Source organism: Opisthocomus hoazin, chromosome 19 (genome assembly GCF_030867145.1).
Source record: "Opisthocomus hoazin isolate bOpiHoa1 chromosome 19, bOpiHoa1.hap1, whole genome shotgun sequence".
NCBI classification, from domain to species: domain Eukaryota; kingdom Metazoa; phylum Chordata; class Aves; order Opisthocomiformes; family Opisthocomidae; genus Opisthocomus; species Opisthocomus hoazin.
Window position 1 is genome coordinate 11,190,863 of NC_134432.1, and position 12,328 is coordinate 11,203,190.

The window sequence follows — 12,328 nt, forward strand, 5'->3', positions numbered from 1 at the left end:
AGGATTTTCTGCCTTCCTCCATCCTTTATTTCTGTGAGGCTACAGGGTGCTATAAGGAGCAGAGCGCACTGTTCACCGCATGCCCGGCAGACGAGCCACGGCCATGGTACCACCTCCGAGCCACCCCAACACGTCTGTAGGTAACCACGTGTGCACAGCTCGCTTCTGCCTTGGAGACAGGCATGCTGCTATGGCCCCTGCGCAGGCACTCCACCTACACTGACATCTTTCTATTTCTGGAATTTCTGAGGTTTTACAAGGGTCCCGACAACTGTACTGGGAGGGCTTCTGTCTTTGGACTTGTATTTTGAAACAGTTTTATTTTAGCTACAGCGAATACCACGATCGCATTACTGAAAAGCAGCAAAGAGATGCAGTGTCTTTACTGGCTCTGCCGTGGTAAAAGCGACCGTCAGTCTGCATGTGATGGTTTATGCGTATCTTTTCTTTTCTAGGGAAAAGAAGGAATTATTGGTCCGCTTGGCATTCAGGGTCCCACGGGAAGCCCAGTAAGTATCTGCTTTTTTCTGCCTGTATTTTTTAGAAGAGCATAGTGTTTGAGATCCGAGATGCTTGAGGCTAGCATAAGTAAACCCCATGTCCTGCTGAAATGAGGGAAACAGAACGGTCTGTAAGCTGAGCAGCTTGAAAGAAGTGCAGGTTTAGACTCTGGCTGCATATATAGTTGCAGGGAGATTTTAGCTTAAAAGTGAGGAGCAACTCTACCGAAGTGCAAGTTTTTTGATAGATTGGCTCAGACCGGAAGACAAGAATGTTACTGCAGTTTTTTAAAAGCAAGCTGCCAGATTTTCCAAAGAACTTGCCCTGGGGGGAGCAAAAAAACATAGCGGGGGTGGGGGATGACAAAAAAAACTGATAAATATATTAAACTGGGAACAGCTTGATTCTGGGAAGTGTTGAAAGTCCCTGCCTACCCCAAAACGCCAAAGGCGCTGAGCGCAGGCTGAAGTTTGGGTCAGTGCTTCATAAAAGCATGAGCACAACATTACTCAGAGTTTGGTACAGAGGCTGCTACTGGCAGAGATGAAAACCAGTAAGATGAACTCGGATACTGCTGAACCATCCAGTAATGGCTATTTTTTTTGCCTTGGGATGGGTGGGCCAATGCGACAACCTGAGCTGATTTGTTCAGAGAGGCACTGGGGTCCCTGCCAGGAGCTGCTGGGCGGCAGCAGCTCCCAGCAGGGCAGCTTGCTATCGGTCACTGACAGCCACCTCCTCTGCTTTACCAGGGGCCCAAGGGAGACAAAGGCAGCCGTGGAGAAGTGGTAAGTGCTGCTCTGCACCCCTTGGGTGCGTTCTGCCATTGAGAGGGTCCCTCTCGATGAGCAACCACCTCGCCCTGGGCTCCACTGCACCCGCCTGGGCTCTGGCTCGGTGTCACGAGGGCAAGACCTGCACATCCACACATGTACGCACACACACGTCCCCCGTGCACATACACGCCCGCTCTGCAGTTAAAATTTCCCTTTACTTAACCCAGGTACCCAGCAGAAGCTAACACTTCACAGTTGCCTGGGGTGTCTCCAGGAACAAACCGCAGTGCTTGGCAGCTCAGAAAGCCACCGGCTGTCCCTGCCAGGGGCACAGGGCTAAGTAGCAGCAGTGCCCGGGTGCTCGGGGAGCAGTGCCAAGGCACCTTCTTGCCTTTTGCTCTTCCTCTGGTCCCCTTCTTGCGGGGGCTCTAATGGACTTTTACACCTTCTCGTAGCTGCTTGGTGTTCTCACCATTCAGGGGGAGTGTGGGCGGTGCTGGATAGGTGTTGCTCATCCTCTGTGTTACCATAAGATGGGTCCCCTGCTCTCCAGGTTGCTTCCTTTCACAACCAGTGGTTAGTCGTGCGTGCAGGGGCTTGGTCCAGGCATCGGAGCCCAGCAAACACGGCTGTGTGGCTCGTGCAGAAGACTCGTTTGTGCCTTCATCAAATAAGACCTCTTATAAGCAAATGCCCCACAGATACCCACAACTGCAGTGCACATTTCTAACCAGCCAGGGTGCTGCCGCTGTTTCTTTTTGCTCACCATTTTCCACCTCCATGGGATAGCAGAGGACATCTTGCTGGCAGGAACCTGAGCCCCAGAGCAAGCATTTGCTGGTGGCAGGGCCATGAGCATCCTTTGCTGCCATAACCTCTCTGTGCCCCAGTTTTCACTGTCCTTCCAGTGCAGCACCCAGCTCTTGCGCAGGCACCTTGCGACCAGCACATGGCTGTACAGGGAGAGATTTGATTTATTAATGAGCAGCTTCTGACAGCATCTTCCTTTTCTTTTTTTTCCTTTTCTTTTTTTTTTGCCTCCAGGGTCTGCAAGGTCCAAGGGTAAGTATTTGAAATCACTTTTTCTGACTAATAGCTTTAATTTAAATAAAACAGTTGCTTTTAGCAAATGTAAAACTGCAGGGTGGGTACTTGTGTTTACAAGGAATGTGATAAGTACCTGGGGATATGGCATTAATGACAGTTAAGGAGTTAAGGGCTGGGAACAAGGGAGCAAGGGATGCAGTAGGAATGGACCAGGTGCAGACAAATGCACCGAAAGTTGGGAGATGGACAAAATGGGGCCACCTCCTGTCTCCAGGAGGGTTTGAGGGGGAAGATGCTGTAAGATGTCAAAAATCTGGAGAATGTCAGCAGGGAACAGACTCATGCTGGTGACAGCCATGAGAAATGGAAATACAACTGAAGACATTTCACTAACTAATGCCACTCTGTCTTTAGGGTCCTCCAGGCCCACGAGGACACCCTGGCCCTCCGGTACGTATATGTGGAAAGAGTTCAAAGACATTATTGAAACAAGCTAAAATTATTGCTGTGATATTCTCCAGGGGGACTCTTCACTCACTGGAAGTTATAGCTTAGCCCCATTCCTCCTATGCAAAAAAATGTGTGTGTGAATGGCCCAGTGTTTCTTGCACTTCAGTCCAAACCATCTCCAAGTATTTTATAGAGACAGCATTGTTGCCTCTCTCGCTTGTCTGCATTGAGGGACTCAAGGGGAAAGAGGACTGCAAAAGGACATGACTGAATATCTTTGCAGTAGTGACTGCCCATCTTTCTGGCTGATGCTCCTTTTTTACTTTGATTTCTAGGGACCACCAGGAATTCCAGCCTCATTTGTAAGTTGCCGTTTTCTGTACGTTTGTTAATTATGATAATAGCCCATGCAGAGCCGAGGTGCTGCTGGGACACCCAGAAAGAGCTGCTGGGACCCTGAAGACACACACTCATGTCCAGCAAGAGATGCTGTGTTAGCAGAGCAATGCTTGAATTGCAGCCCTAGACCAAGAAGCATTTGCTTGCATCAGGGCATGTTCAGCTTCTAAGAATCTCAGTGACCATCTTTTTCCCCCCCACATCAGCAACAAGATGGCTTTGGAGCAGCTTTCCGGACAGTAATCGACTCGAACACTGCGCTCAAGATGGAGGTATGAGGGTACTTTTGAACTCACTGGTCTTTACTGGAGCTGGAGGCTGGGAACAGTCACAGCGTTGCTTGTTCTTTCTGTGTGCTTAAAGTTTAAATACACAGAGCTCTGGTTTGTCGCTGTTCTCGTGGAATAACTGGGGTTTATGCATGCAAAGACCCGGTTAAAGGATGTGGTTCTGTTGCGTTACTCAGTTGTGAAGCTTCAGACTTCATAACATTGCCATCATGACTTTGCCATTGCTGCAGAGATGGCCCATTCAGCACAGTGCAAGGGCTGTAGCTCGCTGGATCCCAGCCAGCACAGCCTGGCTTTGACCTACTGAGTGTTCCCACAAATAAAGCAGAAACCCCTGCGGTTACAGCACCCCCAAGGCACCTGACTTTGCCTCCTTTGCTCTCCAGGATTACCAACATCCAGACCTTCTCATGCTGGACCACGGAGGGGAGATCTTTAAGACTCTACACTACCTCAGCAACCTCATTCAGAGCATCAAAAGACCCCTGGGAACCAAGGAAAACCCTGCACGCATCTGTCGAGACCTCATGAACTGTGAACAGAAGATGAACGATGGTAGGAAGCCCTGAATAAGCAAAGGCTGCATCCTCCATAGGGCCATTTCACATGGCCCAAACTGGTCTCCTTTCCTGGGACCAGTAATGCAGAAATCAAAACATTCCTTTTCTCATTGACAAGAAAAGGTGAAGTGTCCTTGTTAATCCCCAAATCCTCCATTTGTTCAGGTATCTACTGGATTGACCCAAATCTCGGCTGTTCCTCGGACACCATACAGGTCATCTGTAACTTCACCAATGGTGGACAGACCTGTCTCAGCCCCATCACTGTCTCCAAGGTACGCACAGCTCAACCTCAGCACGGCATTTCACATATTACTGTTATGAAATATTTACCCAGGGCTGTGTTGTCCTGGGACACTGGACAGTGACAACTGTGACACAGCACACTGGCTGCTCCTCGAGGCAGGCAGTGTAGCTGAAACATGCAGAACTGCTCTCATGCAGCTAAAAAATATACGTAAGACTGTTGTTGACTCTTGTCAAGACAAAGCAGTACATTTCCAGCAATGTTTAATTAACCCATAACCTTAACAGAGGCCAGTAATTTTGCAAACATGCTCCTCCCAAATGCTTTGTAGAATGAACTCACGTTCAGGTCACTCTTGCATTTTGTTTTCTGCCACCTGAAAAAGTAAGGTCAGCTTAAATATACGTTTCCAGCAAATTTAATGCTACAGGATTTTTCTTGAGGAAGCATGATTTGTACCAAAAATACCAATAACAGTATCTGGGTTCATCTGCAGGTGAACTAGAACCTCCTGCTTTGCTGCTCTGCTTCTTTGCAGAAGCATATATTGAATTCAAAGTTTACATTACTTTCCTACTGCTTAAGGACCTGCCAGTTTGTTCTGAAAAATAAAGGACCTGCTGTGTCCCTGTGAAAACTTTCCAGGTTGACTTGGCATCTGCCCCTTTTGCCCATACTCATGCCAGGTCCAGTTCTGGACATGCATGTGTGGCCACCTCCAGACCTCAGCAGAGCGCAGGGACCACCTCTGCTGTTGTGTCTTGCCCTAACGCCTCTGTCACCTTCGCAGCTGGATTTTGACATCGGCAGAGTGCAGATGAACTTCCTCCGGCTCCTGAGCTCAGAGGTGGTGCAGCACATCACCATCCACTGCCTCAACACCTCCGTCTGGCGGGAGGGCTCGTCCGAGAAACCTTCGGAAAACGCCGTGCGCTTCAGGGCCTGGAACGGGCAGATGTTTGAGGCGGACGGGCAGCTCAGGCCAGAAGTGGCAGCTGATGATTGCAAGGTACGTTGCTGTGGAAGAGGGGAGAGGCGGAGGGAGATGCCAGGCTGAACCCAATCAGCACACGACACGGCTCAAGTTATACCTGTGCTTCTTATTCTCCCCCCAAAAAAGAGGGAGAAGGGTCTAGTTTACCTGTTCACTTCTTAAATTTCCCAGTCCAGGGTGCTATAGTGGCGCCTGTTAAGTAGAATCACAGAATCATTTAGGTTGGAAAAGACCTCTAAGATCATCAAGTCCAACCGTCACCCCAACACCCCCGTGCCTGCGAAACCACGTCCTGAAGTGCCACGTCTACACGGTCTTTGAACCCCTCCAGGGATGGGGACTCCACCACTGCCCTGGGCAGCCTGGTCCAATGCCTGACCACTCTTTCAGGAAAGACATTTTTCCTAATATCCAGTCTAAAGTAGATCGCCTTCAAACAGAAAACAAAAAATTAAATTCCAAAGTTACACATCATGTGGAGCAGCAGTTAAATGGCAGAAGGGGGAATTGCCACCCGAAGGCGGTGGCCTTGGCTCTTACCCGATGTCACACTGAGTCAGTCACTATGAGTCTGCAGTTCAGGCTCACTGCGTTAGGAGTTTGTGTTTGCTGATGCCATTCCAAGCTCAGTTTCCATTTACTCAGCCCAGGTTCCCCAAAATGCTTTCTAAGCCTCACGCTGGACCTGCTCAGCCCAAAGGGCAGCCCCTTGTCTCACGCAGGGCTTTTCAAGCTTATGCCTTAGTGAAACGCATTCCTTTCCAGCAGGATTCGCCCCCCGGTTAAATAGCTGTTTCTCTCTTTCCCTCCTCCCTGCACAGATCAAGGATGGGCGCTGGCATCGGACTCTCTTTTCGTTTCGGACGCAGGACCCTCAGCAGCTGCCAATCGTCAACATCTACAACCTTCCCCCATCCGAGCCAGGAAAGCAATATCACCTCGAGGTCGGCCCCGTGTGCTTCCTTTGAACAAAGCCGTCGAAACCGGGCTCCAAGGCTTTGACCCCCTGTTTGGCCTCTGTCTTGACACAGGCTCTCCCACCTCTCTGCAGCAAGGACAGCTGGGCTGTATCTTTTGGGTCAACTCCTGCTCGAGCCTTCGGCTCAAGGTCTCAAAGAACCCGTGATCTACTGAACTCAGCAGGTTGTTGGAAGGAGGAGTAACAAGGGCATAGGGGAAGCGGGTATCAGTCGGGACGTGAACAGTGAAAAGGGATCAGGGGACTAGATGTCACAAGCAGTCCCCCACACAAAGCTTTTTCCATGACCAAAGAAAATATTGAGAGAAACCTCAAGCAACTTGCAGCGTGTGGAGTTTCTTTTTGTCCCTCCCCCAGTTTTGTCTTACCTGGTTCCTGAGTTACCAAATGTTGTTTCCATTGAAAAGTAATTAAAAGATAAAGCTTCCCTCTCAGAGCTTGTCGCCTTCTGGACGGCCACGTGCTGCATCAGGTCTCCCAGGCGGAGCTGCAAGTTGAATCAGGCTGCTCTGTGTACCGGAAGCATTTTGATGTGCAATATTAGAAGAAACAAAATATATATATTATATTATTTAAAGCAAAAAGAAAAAGAAAAAAAAAGAAAAAACAAACCTAAGTTCCTCCTTCCATGGGTGAGTTTAACCAATGTTCCTTCTCACGTGTGGTGTTGGGGTAGGGGAGAGTCCCGAAGCCAAGAGGGGGGAATGGAAGGAGGAGAGAGAAAGAGATTGGTGCTAAAATAGAGAGAGAGAGGGGATGGGCTCGTCTGATTTGTTTCTACCTCTCACTGTGAAATCTCTGGTGCTCTTAAAAAAGTGTGTTATTTTATATATATGACTTTAAACTATTTAAGGTTGTGAAGGTGCTACAGTGTCTTGCCACAGACCCCAAAAAAAAGCCCATAGGACCGTCGCTCTAGGAAGAGAGGAGGTTACGCTCCACAGCTCAATCACAAACGGTCACCTGTAAAGGGATCCTTTAATCGCTGTGGATGTCAATCGCACGCAACAACTCAAATCATGTCCAAAATAACGTATGGGAGATTTTAAAAGCAAATTTGCTTTTTGGTTTTTTTTTGTTAATCAGCACTTCACTGCTTTGGGAGGGGAGTGAGGGATACCGCTCACCTGGAAGCGCCGAGCCTCCGAGAGAGCTGGTTTGGAGTCGGTTGTCAGGTCACGAGTTTTGCTGTGGTCGCGCTGGCCACGCGTCCGTGCCGGCGCACGCGTGCTGTGATTCCCTGGTCTAAGCTCGTATTTAAACCCAGCTCTGCAACCCTTCTGTCTGGCCCCTCCGTCAAGGCTGACGACATGATGGTACCGTGTTTCAGAACCCAGCCGGGCTTGGAGGGATTTCGTTGTGTTAAGTTTTGTAGAAATTTAGTCTCTATATGTAAATTTGGAGGATTTTTTTTTTAAAGAGGATAATTATGGTAATCTTTAATTCTATATAAGGAACAATATTGATGTAATCGGAGCTGTACTGTATCAGAAATGCTTCAGTGCCTGTTCGGAGTTTTCATGTCTCATATGGACTATGGATTTTATTTTTTTGAGGAAAAAAAAAAATTATATGTGAATCTCTCTTTGTGTATTCTTTGATTTTTTTTTTTTACTACTGCCTGCTGGCTGGTTTCCAACAACCATCAGAAAAGGTTAACAAGATCTGTCCCAAATACCTCACCCTCTGTGCAGCCCTGCCTCCGCTCAGAATACCTCACCCCGCGCCGGGCCGGCTCGCCCCAGCACCCCAGGCCAAACCCCCCATTGCTCACCGCCCGCGCGCTGCCTTCCCCCGCACACGCGCACCCGGGGTCCTCCCTCTCGCTCCCGCTCGCCATCAGCTCTGTCTGTTTTCTTGAGGCTGGAGTTACCGTTCGTTCTCATCGAAGCTTTTTTCCTCTTCTTCTTCCCCTTCCCTCCACCCATCTCCCCCAGACTTTAAATAAATATTTAAAACTGAGGCAATGAAATGGGACTGGTATGTTTTTTTTGCTTCTTCATGGGAAATTAAGCTGGTGCGAGGTGCAGAAATAGCCCGCGGGTGCCAATGTTGGTGCGAGAGCCCGGAGACCCCCGGGGAGCCCAGCCCACACCCCGAGACCCTTCCTCTGGTGCCGGTCACAGCACGACCTGCCCAGCCCTCAGCATGATGATGACGGCGCAACAAGGCTGGCGTCCCACCACTGTACGTCCCCCCACCAGCCCGCTCCTCATCCGTGTCCCCATCCTGGCACTGTGCCGAGGAGCAACATGAAAGAGGAAGAAAAAAATTAAAAATTTAAAAACATTTCCAAGGTGCTGAGCTGATCTTTTCTGTTGCTGAAGCCCAAGTCACCTCTCACTGCTCCAAGCTGACTTTGCAGCCCAGCTTCTCACCTGGGCGGTCGCCCAGCCAATGGCCAGAAGCCTGGTGGCTGTCCCACCCAGGGGTGACCCCGCACCCCCTCACCGTGACACCAGGGCAGCGGGAAGGGGCCGCGTCGTGTTTGCTCGCCCCGTGCTGCGCCCATTCCCGGCAGCGGTCCCGGGGCTGGGGGACCCCCGGGCATGGCCGGGCTGCGGGCGATGCAACCAGGAAAGCTTTGGCAGCGTGGCAAAAAACCCGGCTGGGTTGGGGCTGACCAGGTTTCACATGAGCCAGGTATTCCTGAAACACACTGCTCACGGTCATGGAAAAAGCAAACACATTCAATAAATAAATCAATGCACCTAACGATGAGGTCAAAGTTGGAGGAGGTGCAAGACACTGTTCATAGAGAGATTCTGGTTGTTCCCCTGCCTCATGCTCGCCACCCAGCCAGGATTTATTAAACAAGTCCTTGTCTGTACCAGTTATTTTAGATTATTTAAAATAATGAGCTATGCATGTTATCAGCCCCCAAAGGCCACGGCGTCCCTGCACGGCTGGGCTGAGGCAGGGAGCACTGCGAGGCCACGGGCGCATGACAGGGAGTGCAGATGGAAAGGGCAAAAAAAACCCAAATGTGACAGCTTTAGGGATCCCACCACAGCTGCTGGAGCAGGGTCAGCACCACTGGGGAGGGGCAGGAGATGGTGAGGATTTTTGGTTTTAAATGGTATGGCTCATCAAAGACTGCTTTGGGTGGGGAGGGCCCACTAAAGCCCATCCAGTCCAATCCCCCTGCCATGAGCAGGGACATCTTCAACCACAGCCATGGCCAAACTGGCCATCAACGTCTCCAGGGATGGGGCATCACCCACCTCTCTGGGCACTCTGGGCTCCCCTCCCCAGCACCAGCCCCGTGCCACGGTGAGGAGCGCGGCTGGTGCGGACCCGAAGCCCTCGCAGCCCGGCGGAGGAGCAGCCACCGGGCACCCCTCACCGAGGGGCTGATTTACCACCTCCAGGTGCCACTGGGGCCCCACTCGCAAACACACCTGGAGCCGGCCGAGCGCTCTGCCAGGCACCCGCGAAATGAATTGCCGCTTCCGAGAACAAAAGCCTGCATTGGTGAAATATGGGTGGGTTGGGTTTGTTTGTTGGTTTTTTTTTTTCCCCCAGTCTTTTCTGATGGAGAAATCCAGGTTTTAGCAAGTTCATTTTCCTTCACCTGCGATTGCTTCATGCCCGGGCAAACAGCCCAGCGGTTAAACAAGCAGGGGCTGGGGACATCCAGCTTGGCAGGCGGCCGTATATAAGGGCTGGGATGAGGAGCAGCCCATCAGAGCAGGACCCTCCTCTTGGCCACCCCGGCAATGCTGGCCGCCCTCGCCCTCCTCCTGGGGCTGCCGCTCGCCCTCGCCGCCGAGCCCCCCAGCTGCGCCCCGCTCATCCCGGTCACCCTCGACAATGCCACCATCGCCGGGGTAAGCCCTGCCCTCGGCCGGGGTGCCTGGCCACCGCTTTCCGATCGGCACGGGTAGCCGCTGCAGGTGCGGGGAGAGGGCACGAGCCCAGTTGGCAGCTCAGCGCTTATCCCACTGCCTGTCCGGGCTTCTTTTCCTAAAAAAAAAAAAAAAAAATTAAAAAAACCAAGACTGCTGCACAGGAGCATGGGGACGGGGCGAAGCTTTGCAGCCTTGCACCCAGAAGCTCACGTGCAGGCGCTTTTGGGGGGGCTCCTGCTTCCATCTGCCCGTGCAAACCAGCCTGGGCAGCACCGTCCCCAGCGCTTCGCTGCTTTGTTTTATATCCTTCAAATGGCGGGGACTGGGGTGACAAGTCTCCATCTGCAAAACCCTGCACCACCTAAATGGTATTTAGTCCCGTGGGGACGTTTAACGGGAGGAAAGCAACGAAAGCCGGGCACAGAGCAGGAGGGACACAACCGCAGAAACAAGGTGCCCACCCCGGGAGCCGGAGCATGGCCTTGGCGGGGAGGGGACACAGCCAAGATCCCACCCGGGATCGTTCACCCACCGGGATGCTTGTGGCCATGGGACAGCGGGGCAGAGCGTTCGCTTGAACCCGGCGTGGCCCCCCCACCCCTGCCCCGCTGCCCTTCTCTCCACAGATCCTGGGCGAGTGGACCTACGTCGCCGGTGCCTCCAAGTACCCCCCTCACCTGAAAGAGCTGAAGGAGATTAAATACGCGACATTCTCCTTCTCCCCCGGCCGACACGAGAACGAGCTCAACACCACCGAGATCATGAGAGTGTAAGGATGGGGACACGGCCCCCCACCCAGCTCCCCATCCCCGGGGGTGTTTCCATCCCTGGAGCTGGGGAGCCGCTCTGCCGTGTTTATTGAAGCTCCGCAGCCCGGCTCGAGTTCTGAATCCCACGGGTTTGGTGGGGGCAGTCTGGGGGCCGTTGGCCCCGTCTGAGCTCTCTGCCCTGCAGGAACGAGACGTGCGTGAGGACGAACAGCAGCAAGATCCTGATCTTCCAGCACAACTCCACCCTGATGCACGGTAAAGGACCAGCCGTGGTCCAGGGCTGGGGTGGGGAGGGGGGCACCTTGCACCCTCCCGCTTCTGCCCACTGGTATCTGGGACCCTAAGCCCCCAGCACAAGGCCTTTTTACATCAAAAACGGTGTCTGGAGACAGAGGGGGGGAAAAATTTCCTCCACCCCATGCAATGGGTTCGGCAGGGCTGTGGGACCCAATTAAGCCCCACCGGGACGAGTCTCCCCGGGTAAAGGGGATGAGTAGCCCCTCGCCAACGGGGCACCCCCTCTCCCCATGCCTTCCAGTCTATGAACAGGTGCATTCCACGGCCCACCTGATCCAGACCGACAAGGACCTGCTGCTCCTGCAGCACCGCAACGGCAACGTCCCGGGTCTGAGCCTCTCGGGTGAGTGGGTGCTGTCCCGGATCCGTGGGATGCGTCCCTGCCTGGGGACGCATCGATGGGCGCGGGCATCCCCAGCCCTCACAGACAGGGCAAAAAAGCCCCCTTTCCCCCTGATACAGAGAGGGGAAAGATGGGAGCGGGCAGGCAGCCAGCTCCCCATCCACACCGCGGTGACCATCAAGGAGCAAAAGCATCCCCCTAAACCTCCCTTTCTTTCCCCCTCTCTTCTCCTTTTACCGCCCGGTTTCTCCGGCAGCGCGGACACTCAACGTGAGCAAGGAGCATCTGGAGGAGTTCAAAGCCCACCTCCACTGCCTTGGCTTCACCGAGGACGAGGTGTTCTTCGTGTCCGAAAAGGTCCGAGCCCTTCCCGAGGGTGGGCAAGCCCCAGCCCACCGGCTGGGACGGCGGTCCCGGGGCGGGGGGTGTGAGACCGGTTCCCTCCTGCAGCCCCGCTCCCCCCCAGCTGTTCCCAGCTCATGGGGCAGTTTTTGGGGCGAGGAGGCACCGACAGCCGCTCTCCCCCTCTCCCCCAGGACGCCTGTCCCGTGCCTGGGGAGAAGACGGGTGAAGAAGACACAGAGACGTAGCTGGGGTAACCCCCACGGGCTGGGGTGGCCGCTCCATCCTCATCCTCCTCCAGCCCCTCCGTGGGGACAGCCCCGCCTGCCCGGGCTCAGCTCAGCCTCAGGACTTTCCATCGAGGTTTTGTTTTTCCCTCCCGACGACCCACGTCACACCCTGCCCGGATGGAACCGGCAGCTCTCCCGTTCTCACCCGGACCTGAAATAAACCTCGCCGTGTTACCACCGCTGCCGCGTCCT

The 12,328-nt window shown here is 53.1% G+C and overlaps 2 protein-coding genes and 1 long non-coding RNA gene across 3 annotated transcripts in view; 2 read left to right on the forward strand and 1 right to left on the reverse strand.

Moving 5' to 3' along the window:
- The window catches only part of COL27A1 (collagen type XXVII alpha 1 chain), a 163,049-nt gene extending 156,817 nt beyond the window's left edge, over nucleotides 1–6,232 (forward strand). The window contains exons 52-61 of the mRNA XM_009935398.2: nucleotides 456–509; nucleotides 1,254–1,289; nucleotides 2,322–2,339; nucleotides 2,739–2,774; nucleotides 3,110–3,136; nucleotides 3,380–3,445; nucleotides 3,850–4,018; nucleotides 4,189–4,298; nucleotides 5,061–5,279; nucleotides 6,086–6,232. Of these exons, the coding sequence (XP_009933700.2) occupies nucleotides 456–509; nucleotides 1,254–1,289; nucleotides 2,322–2,339; nucleotides 2,739–2,774; nucleotides 3,110–3,136; nucleotides 3,380–3,445; nucleotides 3,850–4,018; nucleotides 4,189–4,298; nucleotides 5,061–5,279; nucleotides 6,086–6,232 (882 nt within the window). The remainder of the gene's footprint in view (nucleotides 1–455; nucleotides 510–1,253; nucleotides 1,290–2,321; nucleotides 2,340–2,738; nucleotides 2,775–3,109; nucleotides 3,137–3,379; nucleotides 3,446–3,849; nucleotides 4,019–4,188; nucleotides 4,299–5,060; nucleotides 5,280–6,085) is intronic.
- On the reverse strand, nucleotides 4,531–6,105 carry LOC142363623 (uncharacterized). Its single transcript, XR_012765868.1, has 4 exons — nucleotides 5,805–6,105; nucleotides 5,412–5,694; nucleotides 5,053–5,287; nucleotides 4,531–4,646 (listed from the first exon to the last, which is right to left on the reverse strand). It is a non-coding gene; the product is annotated as an uncharacterized LOC142363623 (long non-coding RNA).
- Nucleotides 6,233–9,915: 3,683 nt separating the features above from the next.
- LOC142363633 (alpha-1-acid glycoprotein 1-like) lies at nucleotides 9,916–12,315 on the forward strand. The gene is made up of 6 exons (XM_075439544.1): nucleotides 9,916–10,073; nucleotides 10,721–10,863; nucleotides 11,049–11,119; nucleotides 11,403–11,504; nucleotides 11,761–11,861; nucleotides 12,041–12,315. The coding sequence occupies exons 1-6, from the start codon at nucleotides 9,963–9,965 to the stop codon at nucleotides 12,092–12,094; spliced, it is 582 nt and encodes a 193-aa protein (XP_075295659.1). The 5' UTR covers nucleotides 9,916–9,962; the 3' UTR covers nucleotides 12,095–12,315.
- Nucleotides 12,316–12,328: the final 13 nt, after the last annotated feature.